The sequence below is a fragment of the Schistocerca americana genome, chromosome 4 (assembly GCF_021461395.2).
Source record: "Schistocerca americana isolate TAMUIC-IGC-003095 chromosome 4, iqSchAmer2.1, whole genome shotgun sequence".
Lineage (NCBI taxonomy): Eukaryota > Metazoa > Arthropoda > Insecta > Orthoptera > Acrididae > Schistocerca > Schistocerca americana.
Genome location: NC_060122.1, coordinates 138,375,481 through 138,394,495, shown reverse-complemented (window position 1 = coordinate 138,394,495; position 19,015 = coordinate 138,375,481). Strand labels below are relative to the sequence as shown.

The 19,015-nt window shown below is 39.6% G+C and overlaps 1 protein-coding gene across 1 annotated transcript in view; it reads left to right on the top strand.

Annotated features, from left to right (window-relative positions):
• LOC124613052 (leucine-rich repeat-containing protein 49-like) overlaps window positions 1-19,015 on the top strand; it is a 143,827-nt gene that overhangs the window by 45,839 nt on the left and 78,973 nt on the right. The window contains exon 4 of the mRNA XM_047141628.1: window positions 1,050-1,328. Within this exon, the coding sequence (XP_046997584.1) occupies window positions 1,050-1,328 (279 nt within the window). The remainder of the gene's footprint in view (window positions 1-1,049; window positions 1,329-19,015) is intronic.

Sequence of the window (19,015 nt, the reverse complement as noted above, 5' to 3'; positions counted from 1 at the left end):
CTTGCCTACATCTCTGTTCTTAGATGTACATGTGGGTGTAGAGTACCAGTCTATGTTCACTTGAAATTCTACAGTGGTTTAGGACCATTATGTACTGTACAATTCATTTATTTTATTAGGCCTAAAAATTGTCAATTTCATTTTGAATTCCATTTTGACTTTGCCAAATCCACTTTCAGGCATTATTCTTCAGGAAGAATATGTAGCATGCAAGTAATTACAGGTCTGACTTTCCTGCAAACCTGAAGGAGAGCGTCTGTGAAGTTTGGAAAGTAGGAGACATGGTACTGGCAGAAGTAAAGCTGTGAGGATGGGCTGTGAGTTGTGCTTGGGTGGCACAGTTGGTAGAGCACTTGCCCGCAAAAGGCAAAGGTCCTGATTTCGTGTCTCGGTCCGGCAGACAGTTTTGATCTGCCAGGAAGTTTCATATCAGTGCACACTCCACCGGAGAGTGAAAATCCCTTTCTGGCATATTTGTGATACTGCAAGGAGCATGTATATCTCTTATTTGTTTGTGATTCTGAGGGAGGGCAAAGAATTTACACTGCACACTTAACGTGTAACAAATGATTCACTGTACACATTGCTATCCACAGCATTGGGAACTCCAATTCTAGAAGGTAAACAGCCTGTTTTTCTCTCTTGGAATCAACAAATTTCTGAAACGTGTTTTCATTTTTCTGCAAAAACCATAAACAAGTAGACACTTGGAGAAATCTTCCTGTTATGTTGCAAAAACCTTCTTAGACATTCTCAGGAGTAAATTTGCAACTTGGGCCCTAGCAATATTTTGTACGCCCACACAAATTGCCCAAACATCTTCTGTAGTCATTATGCAAATAACATTTGAATAACAACAGCATAGCTACATAAGCAGTCACCCCTTTTGTGTTCCATCCATGAATAAGTTAATGGAATGGAATGAAGCCATAATATATGAGACAATAGAAAAATCATCCTTCATTGGAAACTGTGATTTGTAGATGTAAATATCACTTGCTAGTAATTGTGAGACTTATTAAAAACTTCACATCTGCATCAATTTCCAGGATACGAAGGATAGAAGGTTTAAATAACCTTGTTAAACTGGAAGTGTTGGATCTACATGGAAATCAGATATACCAAGTTGGAGGACTGTCATCACTGAATGAGTTAAAAGTGTTAAATCTCGCTGGAAATCAGATTAGAGTGATAGGTGCAACAGATTTAAATGGACTGAGTTCTCTGCAAGAACTAAATCTTCGGAGAAATAGATTGAAGCGCCTCTTAGGATTTGGTGAAACAATACACTTGAGAAAACTTTTCCTCAGTAATAATGATCTTCAGCAGTGAGTATATAAATGTTAATAAAACATTATGAATGTCGTAGGAATGGTGCTGTTGCTTTTTTTATATATTTTGAAAATTATTATTTTAAATGTATAATATTTAAATTGACTTTAATTTAAGAGTGGTCATAGCTTTTGCAGACTTGACCTGACTGGTAATATGCTAAATTTTTGTATTGTGGAGGATGTTGTTATGTTTTTAAGAGCACTCACATCTTTATGTAAGTGCACTTGTATTAATGTTATCCATAAACTAGTATTGGCTGCTTTACATGATCTTTAATTAACACTCATTTTAATGAATCTGCTCTTATGTAATCTGTTTTTGTCCTGTAGTCCAACCTATGCTGCTCTTTACATCTTCATATTGCACTTACTGTAGCATCTTGTAGGACTATTCTTGATATGGGAAACTTGATAAAACTTGTCATTAACTTTGTGTGTGATGGTCCACCTATTTTTTTGTTTTTGCTTTTGTTTTTATTCTTGTTGAAATACTTATTAACCAGTGACATCCTTGTTTTTACTTCTTTGTTACATCTTATGATAATAATTATTCTATATCCTAAATATTTCAATCTGTATTACTGGTTTTGTGTTAATATGAAACATTTTACTGTTTTAAATTACATTTTTTACTAAAGCAACTTTATATAGATATGGAAATGATAAAGGTAATGATTCAACATGCAGCAGAAATTTCAAACACTGCCCTTCCTTGTAGTTAACATCTAACACATGTACCCTTGCACAGCTACCTTGCCCTGGCCTGCTTCATTGTCATGATGCTGCAGACCAGATTGAGATGAAGGCCTTTGAGTGCTGGAACAAGGATAAGAGAAGGAAAGGGATTAGGTTGTCGAATGTGGTGGGATATCTGGGGTGATGACAGGAAGGGAGAAGTTGCAAGGTAATGGGACAGAAGTGTGGCATCAGGGAACTCACCTTGGAACATACAATGAAGTGAAGGAGATGACTAGATGGAGTGGACAAGAAAGGAGAAAGGAAACTGTGGAGAGAACTGTCACAGTGCGAGTGCAAATTAGAGTTAAGTGAGTAGCAATTGACAATGGTGGAGCTATATATGGTGTTAGAGGTAATGGAGATTGAAGTCCAAGAGGATTCCAGAACTGAAAGCTGTATTGTAAGGATGATTTCTATTTATGCAATTCAGAGAAGTGTTGGGAATGGGGGATTGAGATGGTACAGGATGTTAAACAGTCACTGAAGTTAAGTATGTTGTACTTAATGGCATGTTCTGCAACTTGGTGGTCAACTATGCTCTTATCCAAATGGCCAGGTGGCCATGACCATGCAAAAGGCTGTGCAAAAGTTGCTGTAGAATTGGTGTATGACATGATTTGTTTTGAAGGTGGACCTGACCCTGATAATGCATTATATGCCTGTGACAGACCTAGAATAGGATGTTCTGGATACACATATAGGGGAGGATTTACAAATGGGTCATCTTAAGGAATATGACCAGGTGACAAGGTGTTCAAAGTAAGCATAAATATTTATATATTGTAGATTAGGAGTGTACAGAATACTACTTTGCAATAGATGGGCCAGAGTTTGAGAAGGTGTTTATCAATTCAGGGCACAACTGAAGACATATTTATTTATTCCATTACTTAATTTCCACTCAGGACAATCTAATATTATTTTAAGCTTCCTATATCAAAATTTCCCTGTTCCTCAAAATTTTATGAAACTTCGTTACAGTGTTGCAAGAATATGAATGGTGTGATTAATTATTCATTCACACATCATATTCCACAAATTTCATCATGAAGAAAAGCCTTCAGGAATGTGTAATGATTCAAGTTACACATTAACAGGTGTAATCAACCTCTTTGGGCTACTTCTGTAAAGTATACTAACAACAAGTTATGTCTCGTGCTAATTACTCAAAATGATGATTATGGTAATTATATCTAGATTACTTTATATACAGGAGGTGAATGAAAATATGGAAGCACTAAAAACATAACACACTGCCATGCTTAACACTGTGTAGGAAACCGTTTGGCATTCAAAACAGCTTCCAGCTTTCTCAGAATGGATAAATAAAGGTCCTTTGTGGCTTTCACGGGAATCTAATACCATTTATCTTCCAAAATAGTTGTAAGTTCAGGTAATGATGATGGAGGCGGATAGTGACCATGCACCTTTGCACCAAAGTACACCACAAAAGCTCTATAATACTGAGATTTGATGATTGTGGTTGTCAGAGGAGATGTGACAGTTCATCCTCATGCTCACAAAATCAGCCCTAGAAGGTGTGAGCTGTATGAAGAAGTGCTCTTTTGTCATGGAACACAACACCACCACTGAGGAACAAACATTTTATGATGAGATGGACCTAATCAGCCAGAATGTTCATGTAATCCTCGGCCATAATGCATCCTTGCAGAATACCCATGGGGCCAATGGAATATCGTAATATTGCTGCCCAAACCATTACTGACGCAAAAGACACTGCAGAACTGGATGTCACACTGCTGAACCCTGTCAGCACCAAAACAACATGAAGAGAGCTCCATAAGCAAGGAATAGCAGGGTGAACTGGGATTCCAAAACCCTCATCAGGGATGTCCATAACAGGAAAACATGGTGCCAAAGGCATAAAACGTCAACTATGGAGCAATGGAAAAAAGTAAGTTGGTCGGATGAGTCTCATTTCACACTTTTTCTGGCCAAGTTTACATCCCAAGTGTGAAATGTGGTGGGCACCACAGCCTCTTCAATGATCATATGTCATGATAGCTCAACACACACTTTTGTCCACATTGTGACTTAATGGATGATGTTTTTCCACTTTCCCTGTATGCAGTATAAATCTTCAATATGGTGCCTCTTGAAACACTTTGACTACTTTGGCTGCCTTGGTTATGGAAGCACCCACCATATGAGCACCAACAATGTTGTTACCTTTGTTATGGAGACACCCACTCTATGAGCACTAAGAATTTTCTCATGTTTGAAATCACTTAGCTCTGAAAAAAGCACTTGCAACTACACACAACACTGCTCTGACAATGACTGACACTTGCAATGTATTGAGGGCATTGCACAGATGCCATTTCCAGTCATACATGACAGCGCTACCTGCAGGATTGGCTAGCATCTGCTTTTATGTTCAAGCACACATTTCTATTGTCCAACCCCTGCTGTAAGTTAGAAGAAAAACAGCTACTTTGAAAAATTCCATTGCTTCTCCTCCAATATTACTCATACTGCAAAAAAAGCATATGAGTAACTTTATGTAAAACACTATTAGCCATCCATACAAGGTGTCCCAGGAGGAATGGTCAGTGTTCATGCATATGACAAGAACAATCATTCAAAACAAAAAAAGTCTGTTAAACATGGGCTTTAAAATGTATACCTTAAGACTTATGAGTAATTCACCACCTTTGATACTGTGAAACAGGTCTCTTCTACTGTAGACCCTTTGATTTCCATATTTTGGGAGGAGGTAGTGTGGACCAAACAAGGCAAAATTGTCTAGTAAACATGGGCTCTAAAATGTATATCTTAAGATCTATGAGCACTTTTTTTCAGTACAAGAGATCTGTTTCACAGTATCGAAGCATGAACAATTGCTCATGGTTCTTGAGGTATGCACTTTACAACCCATACTTGCGGGACATTTTTCTCTTGTTTTGGCCCATTCTACCATCTCTCAAAACATGGAAAGCAAAGAGCTTGCATACAAGAGATTTTTTTTTTCCACAGTATCAAAGGTGAAGAACTGCTCATAGCCCTTCAGGTATGCATTTTAGAGCAAAAGTGTTCTACACTTTTTTGATTTGAGTGATTGTTCCTGTATATCCCTTGAATATTGGTCATTCCTCCTGGGACATCTTGTATACAGGCAAAATCAAGATATGTCTAATATAAATAGTACTGTTATATGGAATTTACATTCTTGAGTCCAGACATTCTGATAAATTGTAGAAGGAGTGACTAGCCATCAAGTAAGCATGCTGGGGTGCTTAGTATGATATGTTTAGTTTTTGCTAATGGCAACACTACTGTTTGTCAGAGGTTACTGGCATGCTAGCTATTCCTCTATTGTTGTCTTGGCTACCAATTGTTGTAGTTATTTTTACTGTGTCACTTTTTGTGTGCCTGTGTTTCCCAGAATTGGTCAGCAGAACACTACTGGTGTATTACACGCTCCATGTGCCTGGTCGTGTAAGTAAATATATATTTCAAAGATGATGTGACTTACCAAATGAAAGTGCTGGCAGGTCGACAGACACACAAACAAACAAAAACATACACACAAAATTCAAGCTTTCGCAACAAACTGTTGCCTCATTGCAAAAGCTTGAATTTTGTGTGTATGTTTGTGTTTGTTTGTGTGTCTGTCGACCTGCCAGCACTTTCATTTGGTAAGTCTTTGTTTTTAGATATATTTTTCCTACGTGGAATGTTTCCCTTTATTATAAATATATATTTCATATTTACATGCAACTGTGCACAGTTATTTGCACTGGACCAGTAATTTGAATTAACTGATTAGTTTGTTACTTATTCAGGGAAATGATGCCAGAAGAAATATCAAACTGTGCAACAGTGGCAGTGGTGACTCAGACAAGTTGGTGGAAGTAATACAAGAAAGTGAGGATGACAGTGATTCTGAACAAAATATCCTGTCTGTTACTGAAGATGACAGTAGAGATTTGGGTGAAAGTGGAAATGTGAAGTTTTTACTGGCAGGGATAGCCTTACAAAGTGGAGAAAAACTGAATACTTCATCCAGAGTAATGCTAGACATAAGAATATAGTGGAAGTGTTTTCTGCTCCTAGAAGGATTGCAGATGACTTCAGTAATGAAATTGTTGCTTTTCATAAAATAATAGACAACAGTACATTAGACAATACTGTCATTCATAAAAATTTGTGTACAGAAAAGAAAAGTGAATCATCGCAGTACTCTTGGGATACAGATGCAAAGGAAATATCAGAAACTGAAATACTTGCTTTACCAGGATGTCTGTATCTGATTGGAATAAAGAAAGGACCTCACACTAATGCACTCAAGCAATGGAACTCGGACCGAACAGGAATGCAAGTTCTAATATCATGTATAGGTTACAAGAGATTTTTGTTTTAGATGAACTAGCTGCCATTCATCCTTTCTTGCCAACCTGGGAACCTGTGGCTTTCCAGGGGCACTGCAGTTTTGTACAATATATTCTGAATAAGCCTGCAAAATATAGAATAAAGACCTTTGCTATATGCTACTCAAAAATATTTTCAAACATAACTTGGAAGTACAAGGCAAGTGACATAATGATGTGCCTGATTCCTGATGTTAAAGGTAGCAATAGAAACATCACATTTGATAATGTGATACAACACAACACAAAAATAATTTGACACAGCACAAAATAAACACCTGTTACCTTTTGGTGACATCTCTCTTAAATAAGCAGCTCATTTGTGTTGGCACACTGAAGAAGGACAAAAAAGAAAACCTGTTGAATTTTAGGCAGCCAAAAATTGAGAAGTTGGGTCTTCAAGTTACAGATTTAAAAAAGGTGTCACTCTCTCATTGTATATACCAAAGTAAAATCAAATCCATGATATTGCTATTTTCAATGCTTGAATTACCAAAACTTAACAATAAAACAAACAGCCTGAAATAATAATGGACTACAACATGACAAAAGGGAATGTTGACACTGTGAATCAATTATGTGATGCATACAACATCTTGCACATAACAAGACAATGGCCCATGTGTTTCTTTTATTCTTTCATGGATATTGCAGGAATCAGTACACAGATTTTGTATTTCTCACATCCAAAAAACCCACATTATGCAAGCAGAACTGTTTGAAGAATGTAGTAATGGCATTAATGAAGCCCCAGCGAACAAAAAGATCCAAAATACCTTGTCTGTCTTGTGACATTTTAGCAGTCTTGCTTAAATGTAAAGAACCCTTGGAAAAGAGAGACATATATCTGTCTGCTTCTCAACTATGAGCAGGCGAGAAATGTTGGAGGTGTATAACTTATGGCCAAGCAAAAGATGTATCAACTGTAGGGTTAAGTTTATGTTCCTAACGTAAGTTCTATAAATAATTGTCCTTTGTGTTAACTTTATTTTTCTTTTCAAGACAAGTGACATTTTGAAATGCACAGAGTAAGAGATCTAGAGTTCAGCTGTTCTGTTGTTGGAGTGTGATATTGGTCCTGTAACAAACAGGGAGTTTCCAAATAATAATTCAGAAACTAAAATACTGTGTTTTGTGATTAATTGTACAAGAACATCAACAGCTGGTGATCCCAATGTGATTTGAACACACAGCCTTCTGATCTGGAGTACATGTAATATATGCAAAAAGTTTGTTTATAAGGAACATGAAACAGTGCTTACACTCACAACAACTGTAATGATTAAATCCTTTCTTCTTCTGTGGCCAACATTCATGAGTGTAAAGTCTAGGGGACAGGTACTCGACTGAAAAATAAAATAAGTAAACCTCAGGTGAAACATTTTGTATTGATGAAGTATTTAAATTTTGCCCTAAAAAGTTCAAACAATCAATCAGGTTCACAAAAAAGGTATAGAATCAAAATGCTCAATAATGGTATTCGCAAAATAAATGCCATTCTTCCAAAGTTTGAGATCATGTTATGTGAATTATGTTCTGAGGCATAAAATACCCCACATGTCTACTCAACTAATGGAAATGTAGTATACCTTCTCATGGTTTAACAAGCTATTCTTTCACTTTGTTTTTTAAAAGTTTGAGGATGTTAAATTTTTTATCTGGTGTGAACTGATAACCTGGTATAAACTTTTACATCAGGATATAAAAGTCCTTTCTGGATGCTAGAGAGGGTTGCATAGTCTATACAGAAGTTATTTCTACTTCTGATGTTGTGGTTGTGAATTGCTGAGTTTGTCCTAAATTCACTCTCGTTACGAATCACAAATACCTTTAGGGGTTTACTTACTGGCACTGCTGCAAAATGTTGGGTTATCAACTTTACTCAATATTCTTATTGCACACTTTGTAGAATAAAAACTCTTTTCACCTTAGCTGCAGTGTTCCAGAAAAAATGCTATTGGACAGAATTGAGTGAAAGTATGTGAACTATGCTAGCAATCCTGTCTGCAGGTCAGCAAAGTGAGAGAGATTTCTGAGCACAAAGCTAGCAGAACTGAGATTTGTTGTTAACTTATCCACATGCTGGTGCCACCTCAGTTTATTATCCATTGGATGCTCAGGAACTTCACACATGGACCCTCATCCAGCATGTGCCCACTAATTTCTATTCTAGTACCTGTAAGTCATTTTTATTTGTTTAGAATTTCATAATACAAGTCTTTGCAAGCTGTTAGCTGTGAATCAGTTGTAACACTGTTCTGTTACTCTCCTGACTGTGTCAGGTATGAATGTATTGGATCCTTTGTCAAAACACAGGTTCCACCAGCAAACATTGCAGTCTTTGAACTGTTCTCCAACGCACCCATTAAATCATTATATGGACCAGGAATAGAAGTGGGCCTAGTATTGAACCCTGTGGACACTACATTCGATGTCACTCCCCCCCATGAATTTAATCTTATTTCTGTCAGATCATTTGCTAATGTGACCCTTTGTTTACTACTGTTAAATACAACTCCCTCAGAACAAGGAGAAGACCTTCAATGGCATGCTATTTTAGTTTCCCCAGCAGAATTTTATGGTCAACTTAGTCAAAGCCTTAGATAGGTTGTAAATCAGTTCTGGTTGTGGGGAATTCTTGGAAGGCTTTTAATGGGTGATTTTGAGGTAGTGATTGTGGATCAAATTGGGATCATGGTGAGAACTGTTCAAGGTAGGATCCATTGCCAGGTTTGTGGTTGGAAAGGTTTTGTGATTGGGTTGCAATGTGATACTTCCAGTCAACGTTACATGTAAAGGAAAGTAGGCCCTTCACCAAAGCAGCATGGTTCAATGCAGGTTTAGGGCTCTTTACAGCAACACACCATTACTCTCACCTCAACCTTCACTGGATGTAATTATCCCAACAGCCTAGTTCTAAAGCAGATTTCCTAGGCCATCACATCCAATCGTTGTACTGCTGATCCATCCAAAAAACAAGTCAGAGCATACCACTTGTCACCCAGTATTATCCCAGTCTTGAATGTATTAATCAGCTACTTCGACAAGGCTATGACTTCTTAAAATCATGCCCTAACATGTGAATAGCTTTTCGTCACCCTCCCAATCCCTGCAATATTTTTGTCACACCCTATGCTCCTTCTGCACCCATCTCCCTAGCCCTGTGACCATCCCCACTGCAAGACTATCAAAGGGAGAGCCACATGTGAAATGATACATGTTATATATCAGTTGTTATGTAAACTCTGTTTGGCCTTTTACATTGGCATGACTACCACCTACTTATCAGTCAGGATGAATGGGCACAGGCAAAGGGTATATACTGGCAACACACAATATCCTATCGCAGAGCATGCTCTACAACATAACAGTCACAATCTCAGTGCCTGTTTCACTACATGGACCATCTGGATTCTTCCCCCCCCCCCCCCCCCCCCCCCCCGCCACATACCAGTTTCTCAGAACTCTGCTGGTGGGAAGTAATGCTATAACATGCTCTTGGTTCTGTCCATCCACCTGGCCCTAATTTATGTTAATGCTTCCATCTCAGTATTTCTTCCTAGCAACGACTCCTTTCTTTGCCCCATTTTGGTTTTCTGCATCTTTCATTTACTGACCTGCCTATTTTTTGCCGTCCCCCCTCACACATCTGTTTCATACAACGCATGTAGATTATCGCTCTTATTAACTCATACAAAATGTTTTAGTAGTAATTTCTGTCTTTCATATTACTCTGTTCTCCACCTTTAAGCTCCCAGGTTTACAAATCTTGTCCAGTGCAGTCCCCAACAATCAGTCTTCCATTGTCATTCCATCAACTAATTCTCCGCTGGCCCAGGGGTCTGGGTGACTTTTCTGAACTGTACCCCTTTCCCTAAACCTCTCCAGTCCTTTTTCTTCATCACTCTTTCTTCCCCTTCAACTCTTCTCCCAGAAGAGGGAGCCACTGGCTCCTAAAGCTTGTAAAAGTTAAGCCTTTTAGAGTGTGTGTGTGTGTGTGTGTGTGTGTGTGTGTGTGTGTGTGTGTGTGTGTTTTGTCCTGCCATCTCTTGGTGAGTAGATTTTCTATCTATCCATTTAAATTTTACTGTCAATAACTGATTATTTTCATTGTTATATTAATCCAACAGGATTTAAACACAACTTAATTGGGGGTCATTGTAAATACACAAAAAATACTCATTGGGATAAAACATGGAATCAATGTAAGTTCTTATTAAACAATAAACATGTTCACAATTGCAATTTATACTGTGGTACTATATGTTGCACAAGATAGTGCTAGTGGAATATGAGCAAACTAACAGTTGTTTATGGCACAAAAGGCTGAATCAGAGTTTTCCATGGTATTCACACTAGTATAATAATAATAATAATAATAATTATTATTATTATTATTATTATTATTATTATTATTATACTTTATTCAACATTGAATGATTCATTGCATATGTATAAAACAGGTTACAATTCTTGATATGTAGCACAATAATAGATTCTACTGAATATGTCATTCATTACCAAAATGATTAAATTACAAATAAAATGGTTTGCTTAACATTATTTACATATTTTTTTCGAAGCACTTCTTATTCTGCATGTAAGTATGGTATTCTTCTAATGTGTAAAATGGATTTTGTAACATGAATTTCTTTAGCTGAAATTTAAGTTTCATTGTGGGTAGGGTCATAACTTTACTGGGCACTGCATTGGCTATCTGTGGACCCTGCATATTGTGGACCCTTTTCATAGAGTGCTGTTCTGTGGCTGCTGATGTAAGATTTTTCTTTATTTCTGGTATTGTACTGATATAAATTGGAACAAATGTTGGGCTGCAGTCTTTTAACAAGTAATATAGCTTTTACAATGTACATGTTTACTACAGGTAGTACACCAGTTTTTGGAAACAAGCCATGGCATGATTCCTTATATTTTGCTCCACAGATGATTCTTATAGCCCTTTTCTGAAGAATCACTAGCTTATTTAGGTTTGCTTTTGTTATTTCTCCCCATATTTCTATTCCATAATTCAGGTGAGAGGAAAATAGAGTATTGTATGCAGTCTTTAGGACAACAGTGTCTTTGCAGAACTTGCTGATCATATTAACTGCAAATATATTCTTAGACAATTTACATGCTAGAGTGTCAACATGTGTGTCCTACTTTAGATTGCTTTGAATTGTTAAACCAAGTAATTTTATACTAAACTCTTTTTTTACTAATTCATTGCCTATGTATATTTTAATTTCATCATTAAAAGTATTGTTGTTAAACTCCATGAGACAGGTTTCACTACTGCTTAAATTTAAGTGTCTTTCATTAAAATACTATACAATTTCATTTGTCACATTATTACAATGGGTCTCTAGTTCATTAAATGATCCCTTTTTACACACAATGGATGTATCATCTGCATGCAGAACTATTGTGGAACTCTGAGTGAAATATCTTATGTCATTTACATAAATCAAAAACAGAAGAGAATACTGAGCTCTGGGGCACTCCATATCTTATATTAGTGATTTTGGATTTGTGAACACCACTTTCAGTTGTAAGCAGTATAAACTGTTTTCGGTTTCTCATGTAAGATTTTATTATTTATTAGGTCATGGACAGTGCCTCTGATGCCAATGTTCCATAGCTTTTTTAATAGGACAGTGGCGTTCTCACAGACAAAAGCTTTCTCAAGGTTGAGGTATATACCTGCAACATGTTGCGTGTTCTTGATGCCATTTATTATCTCTTCAATTAACTGAGCAGCTGCTGTGCTGGTTGATTTACATTTTAAGGATCCATTTTGGTTTTCAAACATTAGGGTGTGCATCTGGAGAAAGTTTATAATTCAGCTGTATATGGCTTTTTCAACTGTTTTTGAAAAGACTGGAAGTATTGAGATGGGTCTGTAGTTTTGAATTTTGAATTTGTCTCCTTTTTTAAACGTTGGTGTTATGTGAGCTATTTTCAGTCTGTCTGGGAAGATGCCTGATTCTATTATATTATTTACTGCTACAGACAGAGGTACAGACACACTTTTACTACATTAATACTGAGGTCAACATGTCCTGCAAAATTGGAAGAATTTAGAGAGCTAATGATATTAATTACTTATTTGCAATTTTTGGGGGCTAGATATACACTACTCTTAAATGGACTGCCTTTAAAATTATGCTGCAGGTTATTATGTTTGTCATTGATAGCTTCCACTACTGAAGAGAAATATTCATTGAATACATTAGCAATTTCAAATTGATCTTCAACTACGATCCCATTGCGGTCAACTTTAAATTCTATACAACATTTGTCTCTGCCTGTTCTAAAACTGTTTATCATCAAGCCACTGTTAATAGTACAAGTTCAGCTGCATGTTGAATGCAGTGTTATTCTGTGTTACAGAGCCTGTAAACAATTAAATAAATTTTACAGTCTGTAACATGTCACTGGATTGTTTATAGATACCAGACACCACTGCACAGTTCTGACACTGAGCAAAGAGTTTATATACAGGTGTATCAAAATAACTGTTCCTAATCTTCTAATGTCATAGAAGACAAGAATGTAAACAGTGCTTATCAATAATACGGTGTCTGCAAATACTACATTTCCTATACAAAAGCCAGTGCTCATCACTCAGGTTTTAGATCTAGTTGTTTCAGCTGTTATTTTTATTGTGAAGTAAGTGAATGAATGAAGTTAGTTTGTCAAACAATGGAAACTCCAGGTTGGAATATCAGCAATATAAGGACAAGACATATTGCTGCTCACCATAAAGATGACACTTTGAGCTGCAGACAGGCACAACGAAAACACACTTAGACATTAGCTTCTGGCCAAAGCCTTATTCAGAAAAGAAAGTGCATGCATGCATGCGCGCGCGCGCGCGCACACACACACACACACACACACACACACACACACACACACACACACACACACACACACACACATATGCCATCTGCAGCAGCTCAGACTGGGATGCAACTGTCAAGTAGAATGAAAGCAACAATCTGGAGGGGGCAGGGGGTAAGTGGAAGAGATAGCAGAGTACAGATTGGGGGGGAGGGGGGGGGGGGGAGAAAGAAGAGCATTGTTTGGCAGAGTGTGCAGGGACTAGATTGCCAAAAGGTGCAGTGTCAGGAGGCTTTGGGAAAAAGGGGGGGGGGGGGGGGGAGCAAAACAGGAGAGTAGTGGGGAAGGGGCAAGATGGGCGGGTGCATTGGCAAAGGGTGGCACACAAAGAGGGTTAAGGAATGAGAATAGGGAGGATATGATAGGGCAGATGGGATTAAACTGTTGGGTGGAGGGTGTGGGTACAGGAGATTACTGTAGGTCGAGGTTGGGATAATTTCAGGAGCAGAGAATGTGTTGTAAGGATAACTCCCATATGCGGAGTTCAGAAAAGCTGATGGTGGGGGAGAGGATCCAGATGGCTCAGGTAGTGAAGCAGTCATTGAAATGAGGTGTGTTATCTTCAGCTGCATGTCATGCCGCAGGGTGGTCTACTTTGCTCTTTGCCACAATTTGGCTGTGGCCGTTAACTCTGGGGGTGAAGGGGAGAGGGAGGGGAGTATCCATATGGGTTAGATAGTGCAGCAGCCATTGAAATCAAGCATGTTATGTTCAGCTGCATGTTGTCCCACAGGGTGGTCTACTTTGCTCTTTGCCACAGGCTGTTCATCCTGATGGACTGCTGGTTGGTTGTTACACCAATATAGAAAGCTGTGCAAAGATTGCAGTAGAGCTGCTATACAACATGGGTGCTTTCAAAGGTGGCCCAACCTCTGATGGTGCAGGATAAGCCTGTGACAGGGCTGGAATAGGAAGTACTGGGTGGGTGGATTGGGCAGGTCTTGCACCTGGCTCTTTCACAGGGGCATGGTACCTATGGCAACAGGTTGAGAGACACCATTTTAAGAGGGGTGGGAAGGATCTTTTGTAGGATGTCACTTATTTCAGGACATCCTGACTTACTGCGGTATGTCACAAGGGCCACAGGTATGTGTATCTAGCTGTAGGATCTGATCACCAGTCCTGAGAATTGTGGGTACTGTCTCACAGTTGGGCCTCCACAAACATGCATGCAGGGACTGCAGGTACCCAAGAATCCACCACAAATATCCATGGCCCATTGGGAAGATCGAGTCATATGTGACCAGCTAATCTGGAGGTAGGTTATAACTTCAACCAGAGCCCTTGCACCTCACAAGGCTTTCTGCAACACTGTGGGTATTCTCCTTTGACGCTATCACTATTTGTCTGCTCGCTCTTGTCTCAACTCACGTTCGAAGGTGCATCAGGTTTTGCTAGCTGTGGGGACATTATCAACAGTTAACTTTCCATTCCCAGTCCTGTGATGGTTTACATGGAATTCAAGTTGTGGATGATGGTGAAACCAGGCAAGGTGAAATTCAATGCTGAATGGCTGAATGACCAAAGATTTGAGGGCATCAAAGCCCACAAAACGTCAGAGTCGCAGTTGTATTGCACACTATGCAGCAAGTCTTTTGCTTTCAGCAGCTTGGGAAAGATGGCCCTTATCAGCCATGTGGAAGGAGCTAAGCACTCCAAGGCAGTCATAGTGGTCAGGAACACAGTGGTCATTTGTGTTTTTCATCAGTCCTCAGTAAGTGAAGTGATATGATCGTTAAGTGATAAATGGAATCTTACAGGCTGCCCATGTAACTGAGCAATTAGTGTCAGTGAGTGTGAAAAAAAATCAAGGAAAGAAAAGACACCACCCTGGAGCTGTATTTAGACACAGGACATACATTTGGTGACCTCCAGAATGATATTTTCACTCTGCAGCGGAGTGTGCGCTGATATGAAACTTCCTGGCAGATTAAAACTGTGTGCCCGACCAAGACTCAAACTCAGGACCTTTGCCTTTCGCGGGCAAGTGCTCTACCATCTGAGCTACCGACGCATGACTCACGCCCGGTACTCACAGCTTTACTTCTGCCAGTATCTCGTCTCCTGCCTTCCAAACTTTACAGAAGCTCTCCTGCGAACCTTGCAGAACTAGCACTCCTGAAAGAAAGGATACTGCAGAGACATGGCTTAACCACAGCCTGGGGAATGTTTCCAGAATGAGATTTTACTCTGCAGTGGAGTGTGTGCTGATATGAAACTTCCTGGCAGATTAAAACTGTGTGCCCGACCGAGACTTGAACTCGGGACCTTTGCCTTTCGCGGGCAAGTGCTCTACCATCTGAGCTACCGAAGCACGACTCACGCCCAGTACTCGCAGCTTTACTTCTGCCAGTATCTCATCTCCTGCCTTCCAAACTTTACAGAAGCTCTCCTGCGTACCTTGCAGAACTAGCACTCCTGGTTCGCAGGAGAGCTTCTGTAAAGTTTGGAAGGCAGGAGATGAGATACTGGCAGAAGTAAAGCTGTGAGTACCAGGCATGAGTCGTGCTTCAGTAGCTCAGATGGTAGAGCACTTGCCCACGAAAGGCAAAGGTCCCGAGTTCGAGTCTCGGTCGGGCACACAGTTTTAATCTGCCAGGAAGTTTCATTTGGTGACCTGTTTTGAGTAAGGTTGTCACCTCTCATTGCCCTGTATTTGTGTAGGCCCTGACAATCTTAGGGTTTCTTAAACTGGATCTAGAGTGTTTTCCTATTCTTAGCTAGTTCTCTGTATAATCTCACTGACCATAATGGGATTTAATTTTTGACTATTGCATTGCTTTTCCCTGCCATTTTGGTGATGAATTATGCCATTAAAAGCATATCACAATGATCCTGTAAAATGTGAGTAAGGAGAACAGGAACTCTGAATGAGCAGGCCACCCTTACAACAAGGTGGCACCCTGAAGTGTCTGCCAGACTTTATTCTTGACCTATCCTTGCATGGCTTGATATAACCTACCCTTTCCTTTTTTAATGTCAAGTTACATTGTTCATTATGGTGACTCTCCATTGGTTTTGCAGTGAAGAGGAAACTTTCTCTTTAGGTGTGGGGGTTGCTTTCATAATCCCTTCTACACTGTGTGCTCTTACTGAAATTGGATACCCATACCTTGATGACCATTGTTCTTCCCCTGATTGTTTCACATGGGTGACATTATTATATTATTGGAATATTTGATTGTCTTCATGGTTCTGGTACTTCCAGATCATGTTCCCTGTCATCTGGCGAGGTACCTGGGCAAGATGAGGAGGATTTCTTGATGCTTGATGAGAATGCAGCAACTGGTGAATTGGGGATCTCGCAGTTGAAAGTCAGTTCATCATCCTACCAGCAACCACAGACCATGTCACTTCCATCACTTTCACTAATGCTATATTGGCTAACTGTAGTATTTCAAAGTATCCAATCCAGGATGATGTTACAAGGGCAGAAATATTAAGGACCCTACAAGCCACTGAAAATCATGTCCTTTTCTACTACATGCAAGCAGACTGGTTTATTTCCAGTTGTGTTGCCTAACAATAATAATCCTAGTAACAGACAGTTTGGGTGGATCAAGGCATCATATGGTATTGTTTATGGGTTAGCTCTGTACTTTAGGGAAAATTTTCTCACAGATCTTGAAGAGGATGTACTGTCTGTAATCTCACTTGATGAGAGTCTTAACAAGGTGGCTGAGTTGCAGCAAATGGATATTCCTCTCAAATATTGGCACAAAGTAAACAAACAGGTTGAAATGCACTACTTTTCATCTGCATTTTTAGGCCATACTACTGCTGCCGATGTGTTGGATGGTTTTAAGAAAGAAATTTCTGACCTGAATCTTACCAACATGCATTAAGTATCAGTGTATGGGCAAAATGTCAACTGGGCATTCTTGAAGGACTTGTGTCTCAATCTGAAGAGTATTTTTGGAGACATTACATCAGCTTTTGTTGATGTGGAATCTTGTGGGCTCCATAAATTTCACCAGAGTTTCAATAATGCAACCGTAAAGACTAACTGTGATGTTGTACTGTCTCTGAGATTGATTTATAATGTGGTGAAGAATGTACCTGTAAGAAAAACTGATTACAAAAGATTTAATAAGCTCAAAAATCTGCACTTCCCTAAAACATTTTGCTGCTTGTGCTGGCTGGAAAATCAAGATGTGACCAATTGGGGTGTAAAAACCATCCTCCTTCTAAAGACTTACGTGAACAGGGTAAAGGAGTAGAAGATTGAAATAGGTACTTACAGCTGATGAACAATGTTGAAGTACCTTGAAGGTCCTCTGCCAGCTAAATATCTTTCTTTTCCTCCATTTCAGGATAGGTGATGCCCTTATTGTGGGCATTCCAATGTGTGATCCACAAGGCACATTTCCTGTATAGTGCTTCTTCTTCTGCTCTTAGTAGTTAAGCCTGATGCATCTGCTGAAAAGTTGGTATGTGATGTAGAAGTTAATGATGAAGCTAGTCTTACTCCTGCCAAAGAAATTGACTTAGGTCATGCTGTACAGTCTGAGCTGAAAAAGGTAAAAGTGCCTGCCAAAAATGTTTTAACTTTTAGGACTGAATCCAGGGCTTTATGTCAAAATGTACCCAAACCTCTTTCTGAAGTTACCATGCCTGAAAATGAGGAAAATTCTGCCCACTATCCTTCCCATGACTCCCACAATGGCATTCTACTGCCACCATTCCTACACAGTATCCTTGTCCATCCCTACTCATAACCACTTGCCTCATAGCTCATATCCCTGCAATAGAGATAGGTGAAAACCTGTCCCCCACATCCTCCCACAACCACCAACTCCAGTCGATTCACAGGCATCTCCTATCCCAGGAAAGGCAATGCTACCAGTGGAAGCAGTCATGTGTCTTATCAACAAAGCTGCAACCACTGTGCTGCTTTCTACATGGACATGATGATCAATAAGGTGACTGTCCACATGAATAGCGACTGACAAACTGTGGTGAAGAGATAGCTGGACCACCCAGTTGCTGAACGCTGTCCGACACAATGAGCATCACTTCTATGACTGCTTCACAGCAGAATCTTTCCTACCAGTGCAGCTGCAAACTCTCTCTGCAATGTAGCCTACATTTCTGTAACCCCCCCCCCCCCCCCCAACCTCACCCCCACCCTGGCCTCAACCTTCACTAGTCCCTGTGCTCCATTTACCTGTCCCACTCCAGCACAATGTAGTCTTCTATTCTGCCAATGCACCCATCAGTCCTTATCCCCTTCTCTGCTCCTCTCCTTTTGCTCCTATTCCCCACTCCTCCTCTTCCTCCCTCTCCCACCCTAAACCTCCTGACTATACCAGGCAGTCCTATCCTGTCCTGACCACACCCCTGCATACTCCCACAGGCAGCACTGCACTTCCCCCCACTCCACCCTACAATCCCCCTCCCCACCCCATGCCTGCTCTTTACCCTCTACACCCACACCATATTGCTGCTTCCATCACAAGCAGTTATGACACAGCCTTGGGCACGGCAGCCAGAGACTGGTAATGTATGTATGAGTTGTGTTTGTGTGAATGGTATGTTTTCTATTTCAGAAGAAGGCATTTTGGTCAAAAGCTAAAATATAGAGCAGTCTTTTCATTGTGCCTGTCTGCAACTCAACATTTCCTCTATGTGGTGAGTAGCAATCTA